Source organism: Netta rufina (genome assembly GCF_964035555.1).
Source record: "Netta rufina genome assembly, chromosome: 1".
Lineage (NCBI taxonomy): Eukaryota > Metazoa > Chordata > Aves > Anseriformes > Anatidae > Netta > Netta rufina.
This window is the reverse complement of record NC_140123.1, coordinates 109,623,100-109,643,644: the sequence shown is the minus strand read 5'-3', so window position 1 is coordinate 109,643,644 and position 20,545 is coordinate 109,623,100. Positions and strand designations below refer to the sequence as shown.

Below are 20,545 nucleotides of genomic sequence, written 5' to 3'. Positions count from 1 at the left end.
CCTAATCCCCTGTAACAAGGAACAGTTTACAAACAATGAACAATAACAATTTCAGAGGGGTGCTGAAGCTTCTGTTATGCACTCGAAGCTCTCTTCTAGTATGAATTACAATAGAAATACAAAACTAAAAAAAGAAGCAGCCTTTTGAAGGAAGCCATGTTGGAGGTTTTTTGCAGCCTCTGAGAATGTTTGGCACAAAGATAAGTTCTTTACATTTGTCCATAGAATATTTATGAACTTATTTCCAATACCAGAAGTCATTCAGGCTCAATGAACTGCCTAAATCAAAGCTAACTGATGAGTGGAAAAAATGCTGTTATTTTAAAGGATTTTAAAATAGATACATTAGTGTCTTAGTGATGCAGTCAGAAAACTCTCTTAGTTTTTGTTTCCAAAATATTTTTGTGTAAGCACAGTTCAGAGGCAGGAGTGTCTGAAGAATCTGTTCATTCTCAAGGATGTCTTCACCCAAGTCTCATTCCAGTTGCTTGCTAAACAGAGCAAAACAAAAAGTCATTTAGGAAAAAATAATATAAACATTTTTTATAAATGCTATATGAAGGACAGAGGTTTCCTCACCTTGTCAAATATTAAATTACCTTGCCTTTATTTCTCTGTAGGCTATTTTTATGACTTTGGTCTTTCATCAGTGGTAAAGTCCTGTATTTTTCTTTCCATCTTTGACCAAAAAAAAAAAATGTTTAAGCAGAGGCATATTGCATGAGGCAGTGCTTTCAAACATGAGTTGGCAAGGGGGACATGCGAGAGAAGATGCCAATACTTTCCTACACATCAAAAACATTAACCGCTTCTTCAAAAGAGGAATTTTTAGAACGTCATTTCATAATGTAGAGGTATTAGAATGTATTTAAATATAAGTCAAGCCCTAGCTGTAAGAAGCAACAAGTCTTTTTTTCTGACAAAAACTTCTTTCAGTTACATAGGAGACTTTATCTGCTTGATGCTATTGGATACTGAGCAACATGATATAATAAACTAACATAAGATGCATTAGAGATGATCCCATCAAAACATGCAATTAATTTGAAGAGAATTTTCTAAATGATATGTTCAGGTCTGATCAGGAGCAGAAGTTAATGTCTCGTTATTCTGTGTCAATATCCTGAGAGATCTGTGATCCTTCAGCCTGAAGAAGACAAGTCTCCTCACAGGGTCTTATCAATGTGTGTAAATACCTGATGTGAGAAAATGAAGATATGGGAGCCAGAGTTTTGTCAGCAGTGTTTGTTGACAGGACAAGATGTAATAAGCACAAATTAGAAATCAGGAAATTCCATCTGAATGCAAGAAAACTTTTTTTTTTTTTTCTATTGTGAGGGTGATCAAACACTGGAACAGGTTGCCCAGGGAGGTCATGAAGTTTGGATTTTGGCTAAAATCTGACTGAATGTGGTACCAGACAATCTGCCCTGGATGACACTGCTTTGAGTCCTGAGGTTGGACTAGCTGATCTGAAAAACTCCTCTCCAACCTCAACCATTCTATGATTTTGTAACTTGAAGTTTGAGTTCAGCATTACAAATTTGACAGTAGAAATTCATTTTAGGATTTCTGTCATTAAAGTTGTTTTTCAGCTTCAGTCATAATTAATTTCTCTTTTCTCTTCCAGAAAACTCAACAATTTCAGGCCAAAGGAGCAGTTTTCCAACTTCATTTTGGACCAGCTCTTATCAGCCTCCCCCACCACCATGCTTAAGTGGAGTACACCCTGATTTCCCTGTTACTGCACCAGGCACCTTCCCAACACCAGATCCCAGCAGCTGGCCAGGACACAGCCTTCATCAGACTGCCCCACCTCCTCCCCCTGCTGCATCTGAATCCTGGCATTATCCTTTAGCATCTCAGGTGAGCCCTTCGTATGCACACATGCATGACGTATACATGCATCGCCATCACCCTCATCCACACATGCACCATCACCATCCCAGTTCGCACCGCGACCCCCGGTACGGGTCCCTGCTAATGCCTTCAGTACGTGCAGCCAGGATTCCTGCTCCCCAGCGTGACGTGACTAAGACAGATCCTGCTGCTGTCACCAGCGCTACCTCAGCATGGGCTGGAGCCTTTCATGGAACGGTGGACATTGTGCCAAGTTTTGGGTTTGACGCAGGTAAGATGGTTCAGTTGTGTCTGTGACTTGTTTTAGCAGAAAGAATTGAAGCAATGAAGTGGACTCCCTGCAGCTCAAGTAGGGTTTGTTCTCAGAGCCTTCTCCAAATAAATTTCCAGGTAGGAATCCCTCCTGAAATTGCTCTCAGAGCAGATGAGCTGTGAAATATCCATCTCCCTCTGCCTTTTGCTGAAAGACCCTTGTCTCCCTTGGTCCCACTCAAGACAAATGAGTTGTGACATGATACACGTTTTTTTGGTTTAAATCTTGTGGGAAATGGCTAATTAAACTTTCACGTGGAAGCTTCCAGCTTATTCAGCCAATTCATGTTTTCATTCACCAAAATATAGCTCCAATGAGGACTGAACTAATAACTTGTCAGTATATGAGGATTGCATCTTACTCATGTAAACTGGAAAAGCGCAGCATTTCCTTCCTGTGTAGCATCCAGGTGTCACATAAAGAAGAGATGCTGTTTAAGCTGTGCTCACCATCATACTCCATTGTTGTAGGGGCTAGGCAGAGGTCTCTGAATCAGATTCATTTTACTCCATCTGTAGCTATGGAACAACCTCCATAAACTACATCTGTTGCATCACAGGCAAGGTTTGACTTGAAGGCTCTCATCTCAGCATTAGGAGCAGTCTGGTAGCCCCCCCTGTTTATAGCCATTTGATATCAAAGTGATGGGTGACTTATTTCCATCTGTGCTCGTGTGCTCTGTTATGGTCTCTGTTTTCTGCATGATGTGTATCTGACCAGCAGGTTAGTACTTCTGAAACACCTTTTGTTACTTTATTCAGGAAATACTGGGTTTGCATCTCTCTTCCCTTTTCCTTGAGGTATCTTTTTCTCTGTTTTTTTTGAGGATGTCTTCCTGATAGCTCTAGCTAACTGATTACATGTGTAAGAACTGCTTTCTTGCTTTGGTTAGTGTGTATGGGAAGAAAGAATTGGTGGAGGAAAAAATGCTGTTTCTTAAATATGGAATAATAGAAACCAGAACCCAATTATAGTGAACGTAATGCAAATTTCTTTCTTCCCATAGTAGCAACTTGGAACCTATAACCTCTTCTAAGTACTATGCCACATACTCCTTCAAGAAATTAAGAAAAAGAATAGGATTTTTAATACTGGATGATTTTATATTTATTAATAACACTTCCAGCCAACCAGATGATATGAGATGTATTACTACATTTTATGCTTTTATGTATGAGAAAATAACCTAACAAAATCACAATAGTAAGTTCTATCTTTCTGACAAATTCCATAATGGAAGTTGCTTTCTCTGAATCATGAGCAAATGGTCATTGCAAGTGATGGAGGGGACGAGCCCACTGGTCTGACAGTAGCCCCAGCAGTCCAGCTCCAGAACTCTGTACTTGACTTACCTTTTGGGGGACAAAAGAGCAGCAAACTGTATAAGGGATTGTTTGTCAGGAAGAACCACTACATGGCTTCAGTACGAGTCTCACCTAGGCTGCAAGTTGTTTCTGTACTGAGCAAGCTGTTTTGTATACTGTTTCAGGTACGTGCTTGATGTATAGATTATAGTCTGTGAGTTCCTCTGGGTTTGAAAAGAAAGATGAAAAATTATGTGTGACCAGTTTATAGAAACAGAAGATCTCAGCAGACCAATATCTCTCTTGTTTATGACTATTGAAAATGGCCATGCTCTGAAACACAATAGCACAACCTTATTGGGCAGCCCCAGCTTGATACCTAAGGCTTTGGAAACAATGGACCAAACAATGAATGTCACAGCACATAGTGGTAACCTGTGACATTACAATTATCAGTTTGCTTACCCTGCACACTCCTCTTTTATGATCTCCAAGCAGAGACTTGCTGGGAAGGACAGCAAATCTCATTCAGAGAGATTCCCTTTCCACATCTGGTGGATTTGAGACAAATGCTTTGGTTACAGGTATTCAAGGTGTGACCTAAGTGGAAAGAGGGAGGTTAATTGCTCCAGTGTTTTGCATGTATGTCAAATGGAGTCATCCAGGGAATGTGTGTTGTGTTGCAGGGTAGAGGAGGGAGCTGCTGAAGCACCACACTGAATCATATCCAGCATTTACCATCACTGTCAGAGCTTTTCTTGTTCCCTGTCCACTCTGAGGTAGGGTTTTCACTGTTTAAGTCTCCACAACACACAGAATTTTATTGCATTTAATGCTAGCGCAAGATGGCAATCTCAACAGAGAGGATAAAAACTAGAGGGCCTGGAGAAGAACGTACTCACCTTCTTGTAAGAGGATTTCCCTGAGTTGGGTAAGGCCATAGTGGCAAGAAATCTTCAGTTCTGGAAGTTTTTGACCACATCTCCCTGAAGAATAAAAGACATCAGCATCTGGAGCTGTCAATATATTAGATTACATAAGCTTCAGTTAATTTATTTGAAAAAAGCTAACACATATAGAGGATGCTTTTCAGAGTCCTTCAGATATGCAGATGATTTTTTTTTCCCCTCTTACTGTGAGTCACATTTCTTGTGCTACTGTCACATGCAATTATAGAAACATTTGCAAAATTCCTCACGCTGAATTAGATGGAGTGATAGTGTTGGGATCAGGGCGGGCTGGCGGTAATCTTACTCTCGTCCAGCTACATTGTTGCATCTCAGCCATGCAAAGCCAAATACTCCACCTTCTGAATGGATGACGCTGAACCACTTCAAAGGTTAAGAGAGGGCTCCCCTTGCATGCAGGGTGTAGTTTGTGAATTTGTTTCAGACCAGATTGTATGGGACATTAGCATCTCACTGTTTGCAGAGCTAACAAAGTATCAATCTGTCATGCACATCTGTTTGAACTTACATGGTGCTGTTTTAGTAGGATGAGTAGGGATTTAGCTACCTGATTCCCATTAAATGTGGCTTAATCCTCATGCTGTATGCTGCAAATTAACCCTTTTAGATGCTTCTGTGTCAGTACAAGTGGGATTAAAGAAAATGCAAGCCTAAATCAAAATCTCTTGCAACTTGCTACATTTGTGGCTGCTGTTATATGGTGCCTTTCCAAAGCCAAAATGCCCAAGCTATGGACCAGCTCAATATGTTTGATATCAAGCACCAAGCACAACATGTTTGTGCATTGAGCTTTAATTCTTTGTCCTACTGATGCCAAACAAAGCAAGGTCAGCCTCTAACAGCACTGACTGCAGTTCACAGCACATATATGTAGATCATTGCTGCAACCACAGTTGCACAATGTTGGGACTAAATCCTCACGTTCATGTTAAAGGTGAGACAGCTGAGTTGAGCACTTAAAACCGGGGAGAAACTGCTGTCTTGTTGCCACTGGAGCTGGTGGTTCCAGCCATCCAAGCTTGCCCGTGGGCCCTCGGGAGCAGAGCAGTGGGCACAGACACTCTTCAGGTGGTCAGTCAGATCCAGCTGGCAGCCCTGTGGGTAGAAGAGCAGAGCAACTTGCCCTGCTACTGCGGAGTCTGCTAGTAGTCTGCTGTTGGACAGATGTGCTGGAAGAGGTTTCCTGTAACCCCAGCACAATAAAAGCAGAGTAGGATTTTGGTGTATCTGAGGGCTGTAATTTTGTTTTAAAATTGAGGTGCACATCTGTCTGTCCTTATATTTAGGAGAATTAATCAATATTCTCTAGTCCCGGCTAACTATGGAAAGTCTACTTCGGAAATGCTTGTAAATCAAGGGGTCATACTGAATACAGAATTTGAGTGGTCAGTCTGCTGCCTTGTGTAGAGTTGTCTCCATTCACACACGCTACAAGTCGGTCACACTTCATCAGGCTGGTTTAGATGTTCCCACATAACCCGCATACCGTGTGTGTGGCAGTTAGCTACATCGGCATCTCAGAGATGGAGAGTTCTGCTGTGGAATTACTGGCTTGTACAACACAAGCGAGGGTGTCTTTGCAAATGGGAAAATGTTTGTTCTAGCGGCAGACTGCAAGCTACTGCTCTTGGTTAGTAGCCGGGCTGCACTTGGATTACATGTTAGAACTGCAGATAGTCTTGCCATAAAGGATGTGGGAATATAATGAGGAAAAGGCATGGAAAGTGTTTCACATTCAGTTCTGTAGCTAAGGCAACTTTCATTTCTTTGGATTATTTTCTGTGGCTGTTTGAACTTAATAGCTATACCTTAAACCTCCTTGTTACATTTTTTTCTGTTTCTTGCAAAGACACTTAAGTAGGAAGGTGTCTAGTCAGCTGGTTATTCACCTTCTACCGGTCATTACTGTCAGGTGTACATCCTCTTAAGCAGGTGTGTGTGTAATATATTTTTTTTAAACTGGTATGAACCATTCAATCTATTTCTCTTGCGTTGGGAGAATCTATATCAGCTTGTGTTGCATCTGGTGTCCTGTAGTGCTCCACTGGTAGACTTAAATGGCTTCCTTGCACTCTGAAAAGTTTCTGCTGTCTGACTGTCTGGCTCCCCTTTTTATTATTATTATTATTATTATTATTATTATTATTATTATTATTATTTTATTATTTTATATCTTTTTTCTTTGCTTTAAAAAAATAAATAGAAGGGGGAAAATAACAAAAAATTGTCATCACTAACTCTGAGGAAGCTTTGAAGGAAACTAACAGTAGTTTATTATGTCTCTGCTTGTGAGTGATACTGCCAGGAAAACACATAACTCATAAATAAAAAGGAAGCATCCTCATTGAGTAAAAAGTCCGCAAGTGTCGCATGCTTTTGTTGACAGATGTCCTGTGGGTTTTTTTGTTTGTTTGTTTTGTTTTCAATTTAAAGAAATAGGTGGAAGCACATGTGAAAAGGAGCAGAGAGCCACCCAAGAGGTGTGCTCTGCTTTCCCTTGTTGCAGCTGGACATGCAAGTGTTTGGGCACCGCCTGAGAGTCCTCACACAGATGGAGCAATGTGGTGTGATCTTTCACATGACTATTAATAGCTTTGTAGCTCAGCTCTCACATGTTGGTCATCAACAGTGATATAACTGTACTTCTGCATCAAAGATTTAGTGGATGGATCTGAATCCATCAGGCCTGTTGGAAGGCTTTCTAAAAACATGAGTCTTCCTTTGGGTTATGCTGTGTGATCAGATATAGAAATGGGTGAGCCATTCTCAGCATGTCTTTAAGTCTCACAGGTTACTAAACAGGCAATTTCAGCAGTCGTAACACCACTGTAGTCTGTTACAGTTGCACCTATTTATATTAGTGGTGTATTTGGCCTTAAAATTAAGATTAGGTAATTGGTGCATTGGTCTTGGTACAGCAGGACAATATATAGCATGATACAGAACAGAATTGCTGTCTACATAGCAGTGGTTTATATTGGGAAGTGAACCTTCATTTCATGAAATTTAATTTTCTTGGCTCAAAACATCAAGGGACAGGTTTTAAATCAGTAAGGCTTAAGTTCCTTGCTACCTCTTAAAGTATGCGCCTGTACCTCTCCTTTTTACTTTCCCTATAAATATCTTTGGGAAGTTTCATCTCCACCTCCCCCTCTATTGTCTGGATTTTAGGTATCCACCCTGTTGGGTGTAAATCTAGTGAAGATTGAATCCCTCTGGAGTAGAGAAATCCCAGATTATAACACAGGTTCCAAGTCCATAATGCTAAAGCCACAACATAGCACCACATTTATTAGATAGTCCTCACTTTTTATAAAGGAAAATGTTAGAAGAACTCATAACAAATGCAAGCTGAAAATCATCAATTTTTCCCATGTGGAAGCACTAGCCGTTCTTGGCTAAAAATCTGACACTCCGTAGGTGAAATTATTTGGGTTTTTTACTTGCTGCAGGAACATTTTACCTCTCTCCTCTGTAAGGTGAAATACCATAGAAACTGTGAGATTCTAAAGTGTTACAGATCTTTTTGAAAAGAGATAGGGGCCAGCTATTGACTATCAGGAAAAATGATGTTGTTCCATAGTAGATAGCCTGCACAGACCTTGCAGGACGATTTTATCACGCCATGCTCCTCTCCAAATGAGGCCAAAAAAAGGAAGCACACATAATTTTACCAGCATTCCTGAACTGCTTGAGCCAATCTAAAACTTCAGTGGGGTTTAAGTTTGTCCCAAATAAACTATAAAAACTGAAGCAATAGCAATGTTACTAATAAATCCACTAGGCTGGTAAGTTGTGTTTGTTTTTGTTTGGGGAGGGGGAGGAAGCAGCTGTATCAGATTTTAAATGTTACTTTTCTTTTTCAAAATCCAGGTCTACAGCATCAGGACAAGAGCAAGGAAACTTCCTGGTTCTGAAGTTTAGATATAACTTAACTCCATCTAGAGCTGGAGTCAGCGCAGCTGGGCAGGCAATATAACCGTCGTTGACTCCTTCTGCACGGGGCAAAGGACACACATGAAGATGAAGAGTCAACCATTCTGGTTTTGCTATTGAGCCTTTTATTTTTAAGGCCACTTATGGGTCCCACAGAGTTGGAAAACAAACAAACAGACAAACTCGCTTTTCTTTCTTTCCTCATCTGAGCCTGCTGCAGCTGGGCAACCTAACTCCTTTCTGCTACTTTAACAGTGTTTTGTTTTGTTGAGCTTGATATTTTTATGAACAGTTTTAATTGTCAGGAAAAAAGACTCTCCCTTGACTACAGTGCGCCTCCTTTCAGGAATACATTATTTTGTAGCTCTTTGTGCATCTATTTTTGTAGAAATACAGAAAGTTTGGGTAAGGATTGATGGGCTATTTTAGGATGACATATTTTTTTAAAAAAAAAATTGTAAAATTGTTAAGTTCTGTTTAAAGAACTTGCTCTCAGAGAAGCACTGGCAAAAAAATGTATAAAATGCTATTTTTAGATGTCTGTGATGTGTTTGTGCATTTTGGGTTTGTTTTTTGTTTTGTTACCTCAAATATCTATCTTTCCCTTCTTTTTAAAGAGCTAAACCTTCCTTCTTTCCATATTACTAGATCTTGATGTTTTCGTCCTCTAGTTCTAGCTTAAGCAAGTATAATTCACACCTTAAGTTTCAGCCAAATATTTTTCCTGCTGGTGTTAGATTCTAGTAAGGGTGTGTTTTTTCTTGTTTCTAAAGACAGCTTTGTGCTGTACTGATTGTCAGAAATTTGCAAACACCTTTAGCATGGAGCAAAGCCTGGGGTTACAGAAACTGCATTTCCAACCCATCCATTCTTTCAAAATGGACCAAATACTTCTATGGATTTTTTATCTGACCTGAGTTTGGACCTCATCCATGATCCACAGAAGCTGATGAATGCAGTCGCCTATGAGTTGTGTTTCAGATGCTCATAGTGATTGTAACTACTAGCATACTCATATTTCAAGTCACGAGGCAGGACTTTCCACTAAGTTATTTCAAGGGTTTTAACCTGTAACATGAATGTTTAGGATAGAAATGTAAATTCTATAAAAATGTGTGACTTGCAGAAACAAAATGTTTTCAAATGGCCTGATCAGTCTGCTGAGCACCGCATGGGAAGAGTTGAAACTTTCAACAAACACCTGTTGATTTCAAAATCTGGTTGCCTAACCTAAGATTTTTTGGGGGCCTTGTGGGACCCCAGCTACAGCTCTTGAATGTCATAGGAAGTTGTATGTGCTCAGCATGCACAAAAGCTAGGCTTTGCTGCTGTCAGGGTAAGAATGAACTGGGAAATTATATGGCCATATTTAGCCACAGCACACTGCAAGGTGTTTGGGAAACCCCATTTCTGTCCTGGGCCTTGAGTCTGACCTGATTAATAATGACTTTAGTTGAAGCCAAGTGGGAGGAGGATCCAGCCCTGAATAAGGGCTACAAGATTGCCATCAACAGCCCGAGTCCTGCAATGGGCTGCTGGTGGATCAGCCTCCAGGCCCAGCAACGTGGTGGTAACTCCAGCAACATGACAGCACATGCTTAGGTGGGACTGAGTACAGGATCAGGGCCTGGGTTGCCAAATCCTGGCTATTGCTTGGAAATGTTGCCTTTCTATTCTGTTTATCTTCAGTGAATTAATATTTTTGGGATCCTCCTGTAGTATTTTCCAAGGCTCTCATAACATATTATTTCTGTTATCATTGTTTTCAGGCGTAACTGTCTAAAAGGCAAACCAGCTACATGGAGATCAAGACCATAGACATCAAGACAGATTAAAAAAAAAAAAAATACTTTTAAGGCAGTGAACATTGTGAACGTAGGCTTGTCAGGTGGACACCACATGGGTTTGTGTGAAAAGGGAGGGGGAGTGTTGGGATGTGTCTGCCAGTCTGAAATTCAGGCCTTCCTCCCTGCACTGCTTCTCTCCAAGCTTTTGAACTTGATCCTATGAGGTGCTGAGTTCTCCCTTGACATGAGAGGGCTTGATATGCTGGCACTGTGGGAAGTAGGATTATATCACAGTTTGGTAAGACCCTTAATCATGTATCTTGCTGATATGATGTTTGAGACAGTGTAAAACTGTTGAAGGGACTATTCTTAAATATTACTTAAAAATAATAGGGTTGTTGTTAGTTTGTTGGGATGCTGAATTAAATATTATTCTCCCCCAACCCCACCTTTTGTCCTTATAGTCTATCAGCATTTCTTCCTTAAGGAGTTTCACTCTCATGACAGTTCTATATATTGTTGCTGCTCTGGTGGAGCTAGCTTCTTGGTTTGTCAATGAATTAGTAATGGAACGGGAAAAGTGCATGGGAAGGAAGGTAACAAAAGCCTTCATGGCTTATTTATTTATCAGGACAGTATCAGGAAACATCTCAGGAATATGAGCTGAGATAGATTAAAAATTGGGAATTATTACAGTATTAGAAATACTGGAAAAGAAAAAAAAAGGAAAAGATTTTTTATTATTGTTATTATTTTCCCCTGATCTTGGCAAAGCTGGAGGGCAAAGAGGTAATATGTCACAAGAGAATCAATGAGAAAATTTGTAATTTAACTCTTTGAACATTGGAGATTTTGGGGCAGAGTGAGCAAAACAAAAGGCAGTGTTTCTTTTAATATGTAATATATTTGAATTCCTGAAAAAGTTAATGTCTAGCAAGAGCAGTCTGTTCATTGTCTTTGTTTTTGCAAGCTCAGATTGTGAAGGATCTCCTCCTGTTCCCTGTAGTGTCAAAGCAGAATGAGACAGGAACAATCAAGCCTGAAGTTTGCACTGGAATTCCTTTCTGGACTGTTTTATTGAGTTGATGGCTAAAGGGAGTGGATATGTGATGATTCTGTTGCTTCTTTCTTCAAGGACTACTGTCATGCACTGTTTTGCTCAGCAGCTTCCACTGCTGAACTTGTGATTGTGCTTAAAGTACTAGTATAAGTATGTAAGGTTTTGGGAGACAAGTGCCAGTAAAAAAACTGCTATTTTCTACAGCTGTTCACACACACCAGTCAACTGACTTTGAAAGACAAATTTCCAAATTTCCTCAGTAACTAACTGTCCCCTGTACTAACAAATGAGATGAAAGTAAAAGCACAAGCAGTAACCCTTCTTATATGACCTGTGATTTGAATGACAGGAAAGAAAAATGTCTTATGACAAATTTTTAAGTTAAATTCAGCAGATTTGCTTCTCTGTCATGCGCACACATATATATGCACACTAATACACACGCACAAATGTTCTTATGAGAAGCAGATGCTATGTTGATATTGCTCTTAAAGGAAGAGGGGAGTGCTCGCTCATGCTGTTGCGGTTACAGCTTATTGATGGCAGTGAAAAATAATAATAATAAAAAAATAATAATAATAAAAAAAAGGATGATAAGGCCGCTCATGCTACCAAAGGGCCCTTAAAATCAGGTCACAGGCAAGTTATGTCTTAATGTGTTACTAAAGGACTTGTTTCATTCTTTTTGTGTGTGGTGAATTCCAGTGATGTACTAAGAAAGCGAATGATTCATTTTTTCAGGTCTTATAAAAACATGATGTACTCTGACACTATTTCTGGGAGAACATAGGGAAACTATTGTTTTATTTCAAGAAAATCTAAATACTAACCTCTTAAAATTGTTCAAGATTTTATTTCATTTCTATTAATTTGAGAAATCTGCTGTCAATTTTTTTTCTTGTTTGCTTGAAGACTGGGAGTGTTCTACCTGATCGCCAGTTTTTGAAAAGCAGATATCCATCTTGTTTCAGCTGCATTTTCCCATCTTAACAAGATGATGCAATACTGCAGCTATTGAACACCCAGCAGATCTGATTTCTGGTGAGCTGAATAGGCTACACTTGACAGCAGTAAAATGCACTTTGTTCTAATTCCTCTCCTCACTAGTAACACAAATTCAGTTATTGGTTTTTCTGATGCCTCTTTCACAGTGTGAAAGTCCTCAGTGAATCTTAGGGTTTTCTCAACCTTCTGCTTTCCTGCCTTGAAACATGCTTTTGGGGATGAATCTCTTTGCAGCTTTCAGAGAGAGAGACTGATTGCACATCTCTCGAGAACAGAGGTGGTGGGATGGAAGGGAATGTTGTGTCTCCCCACCTGTACTTATGATCAATTGCCTTGCACATACCCAACCTTTCTGCTTCCAGCCTATTGTGTATACCTAGCTCTTCACTCCCTTTTACTTATGTATGTGTATATATTTACACACACGGTTATACCTAGTTCCCTCTATTCCACCCTCATACTTCAAATTAATTGAAATGAATGACATCACTAAATCTCATCTGACTGAAACAAACAACAAAAAAAATATTTTATTGCATTCTCTGTAACCTCAGGTGTGAATGGATTTTTTCCATTCCTGTAAAAAAAAAAAAAAAAAAAAAAAAAAAGTGAAAAAAGCAACCCCATACCTCTAAGCCCAACCTTTCAAAAGCCCTGATTTGTTTTACGTTTAAAGATGACCATGGAGTCAGCAGAGTTATGTAGAGAGGTGCAATATGTTGCCTTTCAAGAGAAAAACATATCATGTTGAATACAATTCTTTTAAATAATTTCAGGTACAATGTTTTTCTCCATATCAATGGACCATATGTTTCTTTTAAACAGTTTAGAAATATATATATATATATATATTAAATTGATTTCTTGGCTTTAATACATTTGCCCTGGTGCTTTTAAAGGTTATTTGAATGACAAATATTAATTGTGTGTGTAGATATTTTTTTTTTAAAGTTGATGCATGTTGTTTGGAACTGAAATCTCATGTAAAGCAGGATAGTATTTAAAAATAAATACTGCTTTTACATGTTAGCCCTATGGGCACAATCAGACAGTTATGATGCAAGAAGAGTTCCCTTTAAAGCCTAAGGGACTCATGCTGGGGTGAGGTCAAAATCCCAGTCCCTGAAACAGGAAAGGCAGGAGGGGTCTTCTTGCAAAGGTTGAGCTGGTTGGTAATGCTGTTAGCAAAGATAATGATCTTCTCCAGCATTGTATGCTGATGGTTGGGCAGCCACTACACAACATTAAAATTAGACTGTACTAGCAGGTTTACACTTGTCCCCTCTTACATGGTGAACTGCATGCCAAGGGGAATTAAAGATACCCCTGGAAACCTGTATTTTAGCTGCTCTTGGTCTGCAGAGTGCATGTAACCCTGTGGCTATTCTTGCTCTTGTGGTCTCCATGATGGGACCATCTCCATCCTCCAGTGCCTGAAGTTCTCTGTGAACTTGCAGGGTATTTTTAGCACCTAGTAGAGGTTGTTTAGAGACAGTGATAATTAAAACATCACAGTTCTTATGCACCCACTCAAAGGCACAAGCCTTCAAGATTGATCAGCTGTGCATCATTGATGATGGTCGTTACAGAAGCCCTATTCTTGTTTCCCTCCCTCAGTGTCTGTGTAAGTCTTTGATGGCATTGAGATCATTGGGACCAGCCATGAATGCCTGAACTGCAGTCCAGCGTCGGCTGGCACAAAGTGGAGGCCCAGAGTCTGGGCCAACATTAGTTAACACAAATTGGAATCCTCCTTGATTCCAGTGGGCTTGGGCTCAGGTAACTAGTACCTATTATAAAACTTATATTTATAGCAGTTGAGGTTTACAGCAATCTAGTAAAGTATCTGCAGAAGTATGCTGCACTTTCTCTGCTTGCTGTTAGTAGCTGTCTTTTAAAACCATCTGTCAAATCAGGGTTCCTCTCCTTCCCCACTTGATTTCCAACCCTGCTTCCCTCAAAACTCCATTGAACATTTCATCCCTCTCATCAAAATTGGTGGGGGACTTTGTATAAAGAAAAATGTCACTGTTTTAATTACTGAATAAATAACTTAATGTGAATTTTATTGTTATATTTTTAATGTAGCTGTTTTGGTTTGGTCTGTATTTCTCAACAGTTAGCTAATGCTTTTTTTTTTTTTTTTTTATTCTTATGCAAGTGAAGAACTCATAAATCTCTTTGGAAATTACAGCATCCTGAGTATCTATTCTTTTCAAGAGATTAATTTTTTACAGCTAAGGGTTTGTTTCCTGTTGAAAACACTATAAAACAAGTGTTCTAAGATGGCCCTCTACTGAAATTGGACAGAGTGAAATCCTAGCATATAAGGATATAAGGATTCCAGTTCAGATATTGTCAATTGCTTCCTCTGTGATGTCTTGTTTCTTTGTTTATATCTTTTTAAGTTGCCTTTGTACTAGAGGCTACTTTAAAATCACACCTAGTAGAATCACTACGTGATGCTTCTTGGTTGTATGAACCTTTTAATTTTTGAATTTTGTTGTTACTTTGTTGGTCATCAAGTAGAAATTTTCCATGAAAGTTATTTACTCAAATTGATTTATTATTATTTTTTTAATGGCAAAGTTCTGTGATTCCCATTCAGGAAGTAACTTTGCCCTTGCTAAAATTATTTTACAGCTGTTTAATTATGAAATGCTTGCATGTCTATGTTCTGGATCGAGGTCTGAAGGTTTGGTGTTTCGGTCACAGATATATCATTTACTGTTCCAGCAGAGGGGGGGAGGGGAAACCTCCAAACCTTGGCCAAGCAATGAGCTTTTGAAAAATTGCCACTTGCATGCGATCAGCAGGGAGCTGTTAAGAGTTTAGTTGCAAAATTCTGTAAAGATCCTGACCATATGGGCTGTACTCTGTTTCAGAGCATCAGTAGATGAGCAGGAATTTCCCATATGTCCTGCTCCAGGCACCATTTCCAGGACTGGACAACAAGCAGAGTGCTTTGTCTCTGCTCAAAATCACCCTCTTCTTTCTTGGGCCATCAGCAAAAGGTAGAGGAGCTGCCAGAAATATAAGGAGAGGAAGGCCAGGGAAGGAGGAGTTTGGGTTCAAATCTTCCTGTAGGAGAGAATGGGGTTGGGAGCTATTGGGAGATAAACAGTCTGCATGCACAGTAGAGATGAAGATGGGATGGGGACCACTTCAAAACAAGCAAATAATGCCTAACGATTGTTTGGCTTATACATGAAAGAAGTAGAGGGGGATGTGACAGCCATCAAAAAATACGAGAATAGTGTGGGGACTTAGAAATTTGGGACAAACTATGTGTCAAGAAAAAGTTAGGATAAACATTGCAGGAAACTTCTTTCTTTGAAGTGAGCTGTGTACACTGTGGTTTAGTCTGTGGGGAAAGATGAGGGAGCCCAGTTGGTTTAAGACAATCACATATATCCTCAGTGAAGCAAATGCATTTTAAGCAGCAACACTACGTTAATGTGGAGGATGAGCTAGCTGAAGTGCTTTTTCTTCTCCCTGTAACATCTTCTACTAGAGCAGGGCTCCAGTGGCCTTGCCTCACGTCTTGGTTTCCAGGTGCTCATGGATGTTATTTCTATATGATCTAATTGTATTGTAAAGCAAGAGGAGGGGAAGGGATGCTCAAGAGGGAGCATTATTTTGTCACTGATTTTGTTCATGCCAAACTACAGCCTCTGTTCATGTATATTGGTGCCACTCAGTTGACTTAAGTGATCTTACATCCATCAAGAATCTCATCATTTACATCCTAATAAATCTAATTCAGAGTTTTATTAGTTGGAAACTAGTTCCAGCCTGATGCCAGGGGGAGGTGCTTTCCTTGGTGCCAGGAAGGACCTCAGCAATGCTTAACTGCTATGAGGGCATGAGGGAAATGCCATGGAAAATGTGAGGAGCAAGACTGTCATCCGCTGCACTGCTGGGGAGGCAAGCATGGCCAGGGGCCAGCTGCTGGGGTAGGGTCTGCTGGTCCAGCAGTTCCTTCGGCCCTCCATGGGGACCCCTGGTGCAGCAGGGCCGGTCGTCTCAGCAGGACCTTGGGCTCCGAGGGATTATGCTGCCTGCATGACGTGGGAGGCTGGGTGGGGACCGAGACATCTGGTGAGAATTCCTCATGGCTGAGCTGTGCATTGGGCTGGGATGCCAATTAATTTAGCTGATTTCTTTTTTGGGGTTGTTGGGAAGAGGAGGGGGGCTGGATGCTGCAACCTTCCAGTAATTGTCTCTCCTTCAGAACATCACTTTTGCTTTATTTCAAGAGAAGTGAGAAATGATATTTAAATAAATAAATAAATAACCACACACTAATGTCTTTGCCTTCACAATAACTGTACATCTGCAATGGTTTATCACTGTGGTAAAATGAGTGGGTAATAAAGTTTTGATGTTGGTCATTGTACGTACAGAGGTATTGCAGTCATTGAAAATGATTTGTTATGTGAATGCCCGTAGTAGCACCAAAGTTCAAAGAGAGGTGGTTTGTTTTTCATGCCCATTTAGTTATGAATAACACCAGCTCTAATTTCCTCCTCCCACCAGCAAGCAGAGAGTTCTACACTGGAAGCCAAATATAGCAACAAAGATTTCTATATCTGGCCAAAACCAAGAAATCTGTTCCCTTTTAAGAATAGCACTCTGTTCTTTACTGGTGGGGATAGATAAAGAGAAAATTCAACTTTAAGGATCTTTCTCAGTGGGAAACTCCCTAGTCTCTCTTGAATGTCCTTTTTAAGAGTATGAGGTTATTTTTTGTCATCTATGTCAATGGGGATGATTTCTGTAGAGGCTCATCGGTAAAGCAGTTTTGTGGTGGCAGTCTGTATAAATATTCCTCAATTGCTGGTGTATTGTTTCAGCCCTGCTTTGTCTTCTGAGCAACAGAGCCAATGCTGAATGGAAACTCTACAAGCTGCACTACCCCTGCTTTTTCTTTACCCTTTTCTTTCAGGTTTTCTTTTGTGGGGAAGTAATTCCTTGGTTCTGACAGATTGACTCCTGCTCAACCTGACAAGTAAGCTTGAGGAGGCGGCGTGTAGCAGCATTGCCTACATTCTCCCTTCCTTCTTGGCTTTTTCATCAAGGGGGAGTATGTGGGAAGCCATCCCTGTGCTCTTTTTCATGACTTTTTTCCATTTTCAGGTTGTGTAGTGCCCACAGAAAGGTGTCTAGAGTTGGTGGGCTGCCCAGTTCCCTGCCTGGCTGGCTGGGCTGGAAGAAAAAGGAGGCATTGCAAACTAAAAACAGAATTCTTCAAGGCCAAATGCTTCCACCACTGATTAGTTGATCTTTCCTGAACTGATCATCAAAATGAATGTGGACATGGGTGTCACTCTACATTTTTTACACTGAAATTTTCCTATACAAGAAGGTAACGAACCCTTTCTGATCTTGAGCAATTTTTATGACTTCTCTACGCTATCTGAGGAAGGCTATTTATCCCTTTCTTCGAAGGTTTTATTCCCATTCCAACCCACCCCCACCACCCACCCACAAGAAACTGGCATCTGTAACATGTGAACAAAAAATCCCATTCTCTAATGTACCAGCTGTCCTTGTTTTAGAAGCATTGCCTCATTTGTTTTCAGACTGGTTGGCTGAAGGTCTTTGCTGTAAGGTGAACAGTTCAGGATTATAGATTTCAATCTTCCTCCTTTGGGATTCTGGGATTTTCTGCTGTTGTTGACTTCAGTAGAAACAGGTTTGGACACCTAATGCATCTTAAAACCAATGCGGGGAAGCATCACACAGTGAACCTACTTGCACTGGATTTGTTCTGCAAGATGTCTTACTGATGGAGTTTTAAATAAACACAGAGATGTTTGGAAATATTTTGTGTATGTAAATACGTAAAATATGCAAAACAAACTTAACAGCTGTGGGGTGTACTCATTGCTCACGTGAGGAGGCTTTGTGCAATGTTTGTTTCCATCATCCCCTCTTTTTTAAGCCTTTGCATCTGTTCCAAGATAATCACTTCTCTGTGATTCACTTTGGACTAGGAGGGCAGAAGCTGGCTGGGCCTATGTGTTGCCCTAAAGGGTGCCCAAACTTCCATGAAGAACCTCATACTTCATCATGAAACATACTTTCTACAAATCACAGCAGCATGTGCCCTGAAGGCAATGCACAACAACCGCTTTACAGTAGAGATGGGACACGGTGTGGGTCCAATTGATCTTGGCCACCCAAGAGCGGTAATGCAAGGCACAACACAGCAAAAAACCAAAATAATAGTCACCAGCGTATGAGTCTTAGTTTCCTGAATTTAGTCTTTTTCTTAGGAAGGGGTGACAGTTTTGCATCCTCAAGTCCTCTATTTAGCCAGAGGGAGCTGAAGCCTAGGTACACATGAGATCCTGCCGCAGACTTCAAGAGTACTTCAGTAAGAAGAAAGTAGCACAGAACAAGCTCAGTCCATAGCACTATTAGACTACACGTTTATTGTTGGTAAACAGTGTGCTTCTTTTAAGGCATCTTTTCAGAGAGGGTAATGCATCCTCCATGCACATCAAGTCTCTGCATTGCTTCTGAATGCATCAGCTCCAGAGCACATCACAGGATGCTTTGTATGACTTAGCTACCTGTTGTTTTTAATGATTTCTCCACCCTTATCCTTGCTTTTGTTTTCCATTTCCATTGCTTTAATGGCAGGCTTCCAAACTCCTGGCTGCCTGGCAATGTGGATATCTAGGCTCACGGCAGAGTAACTCCATGTCACACAGTGTGCACAGTTTAGCCTGTCCAAAAGCTTGGGCTCATGGGTGTCAGAAGGTGCAAAACAAATACAAGCTCCATTTCCTGGTTTGGTGGTTCCACTCACAGCAAATGGAAGTGCTTGGTATGAACAGCAACCCTGGGTAAAAGGCAACGTGGAAGTAGAACACTGTTAAGCAGTAGCTCACCAGGTATCCTGGCTACCTCAGGAAAAAAAAATAAAAAAATGCACTTACTCTAGCAAGGAGATAGTGCATTCTCCAGAGATGTATTGCTTCTTATTCTCCTTTCTCCCAGATAGATTAGCTGCTGTAAGTATATGACTCAGGAGAGCCTAAGTATGTTTCTACTCACTTCCAGGCCTTTTGTGTGAATAGGCTTGAAAGCATTTTCTTGCTTTCAGAACTTTATCACACCATGCAGCAGATGCAGCATACCCATTCAAACCTTTATATGATGAGTAGACTTGCCAAAGTCTCAGTCATCCTATAAGGGTCTTGAGGGCTTTTTGCTTCCTAGGAAAAAAACCACAGTGATAAGTGTAATGATTTGTTTGCTCTCAATGGAGCTAACCTTTATAGATGTGGCTTTAAACATTTTGGAAATGTTCTTTTGCATGGAGTTCATTATGTGACTGGCACCTCCCTGGATTTTCCTACCATCACCAGTTGTCCTAATCAATATATGTATATATCTTTTTGAGATCTAGTATTGTTAGAAAGCTCTTCCCAACCTTACTTGTGACCTAGTGCAACAATAAAAATCAACACCATGGTGGGTCAGGACATTAGCAATCTATAGCAATGCCTTTGTGCTATATTTTCCTAGTTTTAAAAGTGACAGATTCCTTCCATCTTGTTTCCTCAGCTCCTGTCTCATGTGACCTCTAGAGACTGCATATACATGTATTCTACCACCATTTTCCCCTTGCAGCGACTGGAAATTTCTGCCAGCCTGGATGATACAGCAAAGTCTCTGAGGCAACCGTTAAAGCCTGTGGCCTGAAAAAATGTGACCGTTGTATGGCTCATGGGTTGCGTGGTTAATTTTCTCTTGTTTTATCTGATGGAAAAGTAGTTGCTTTTTGTATAAAGCTACATGTGAAATGATCAGAATATTACATAGGCAGAAGCAGAAACAATTCAAGAGCAGGATGCTGAACTTTTTCCTGTTCCCACCACCACAGTGCCTCTATGTTGTCCTGAAGAGACCAACACAGGAGATGGCCTTTCATTCCTCACTCCAAGATTACTAGCTAGAAAGCATTTTTTCAGTTGCTTTCTGTTTATGATGCTATGCAGTATGTGCTGGTCTCATCAAACGTGGACAAGAAGCACCAAAAACATTTGGCTAGTGGTTTAGCTGCAATAGCTGCAGTTCTGCTGTTTTCCATGAACAAACTCATCATTCAAAGTATGCACTTCTAAAGCAGTGTTTGCAATGTGAGGGTCTGGTAACAAACAGAATGATGTCAACCTTGTTATTTGGATTTCAAATATGGAGAAGGTTAGAGGAACACTGAAACTAAATAATAAGATGTGTTTGTTAAGCTGCAAATCTGTCCCTTCAGAAATTAGTTACTTCTAGTATTTCAAACT

General features: G+C 40.3%; 1 protein-coding gene across 1 annotated transcript in view; it reads left to right on the top strand.

Moving 5' to 3' along the window:
- Nucleotides 1–16,603, top strand: part of VGLL3 (vestigial like family member 3) — a gene marked incomplete at its 5' end in the record, with an annotated part of 29,517 nt that extends 12,914 nt beyond the window's left edge. The window contains 2 exons of the mRNA XM_084306116.1: nucleotides 1,631–2,131; nucleotides 8,319–16,603. Of these exons, the coding sequence (XP_084162242.1) occupies nucleotides 1,631–2,131; nucleotides 8,319–8,362 (545 nt within the window). The 3' untranslated portion in view covers nucleotides 8,363–16,603. The remainder of the gene's footprint in view (nucleotides 1–1,630; nucleotides 2,132–8,318) is intronic.
- Nucleotides 16,604–20,545: the final 3,942 nt, after the last annotated feature.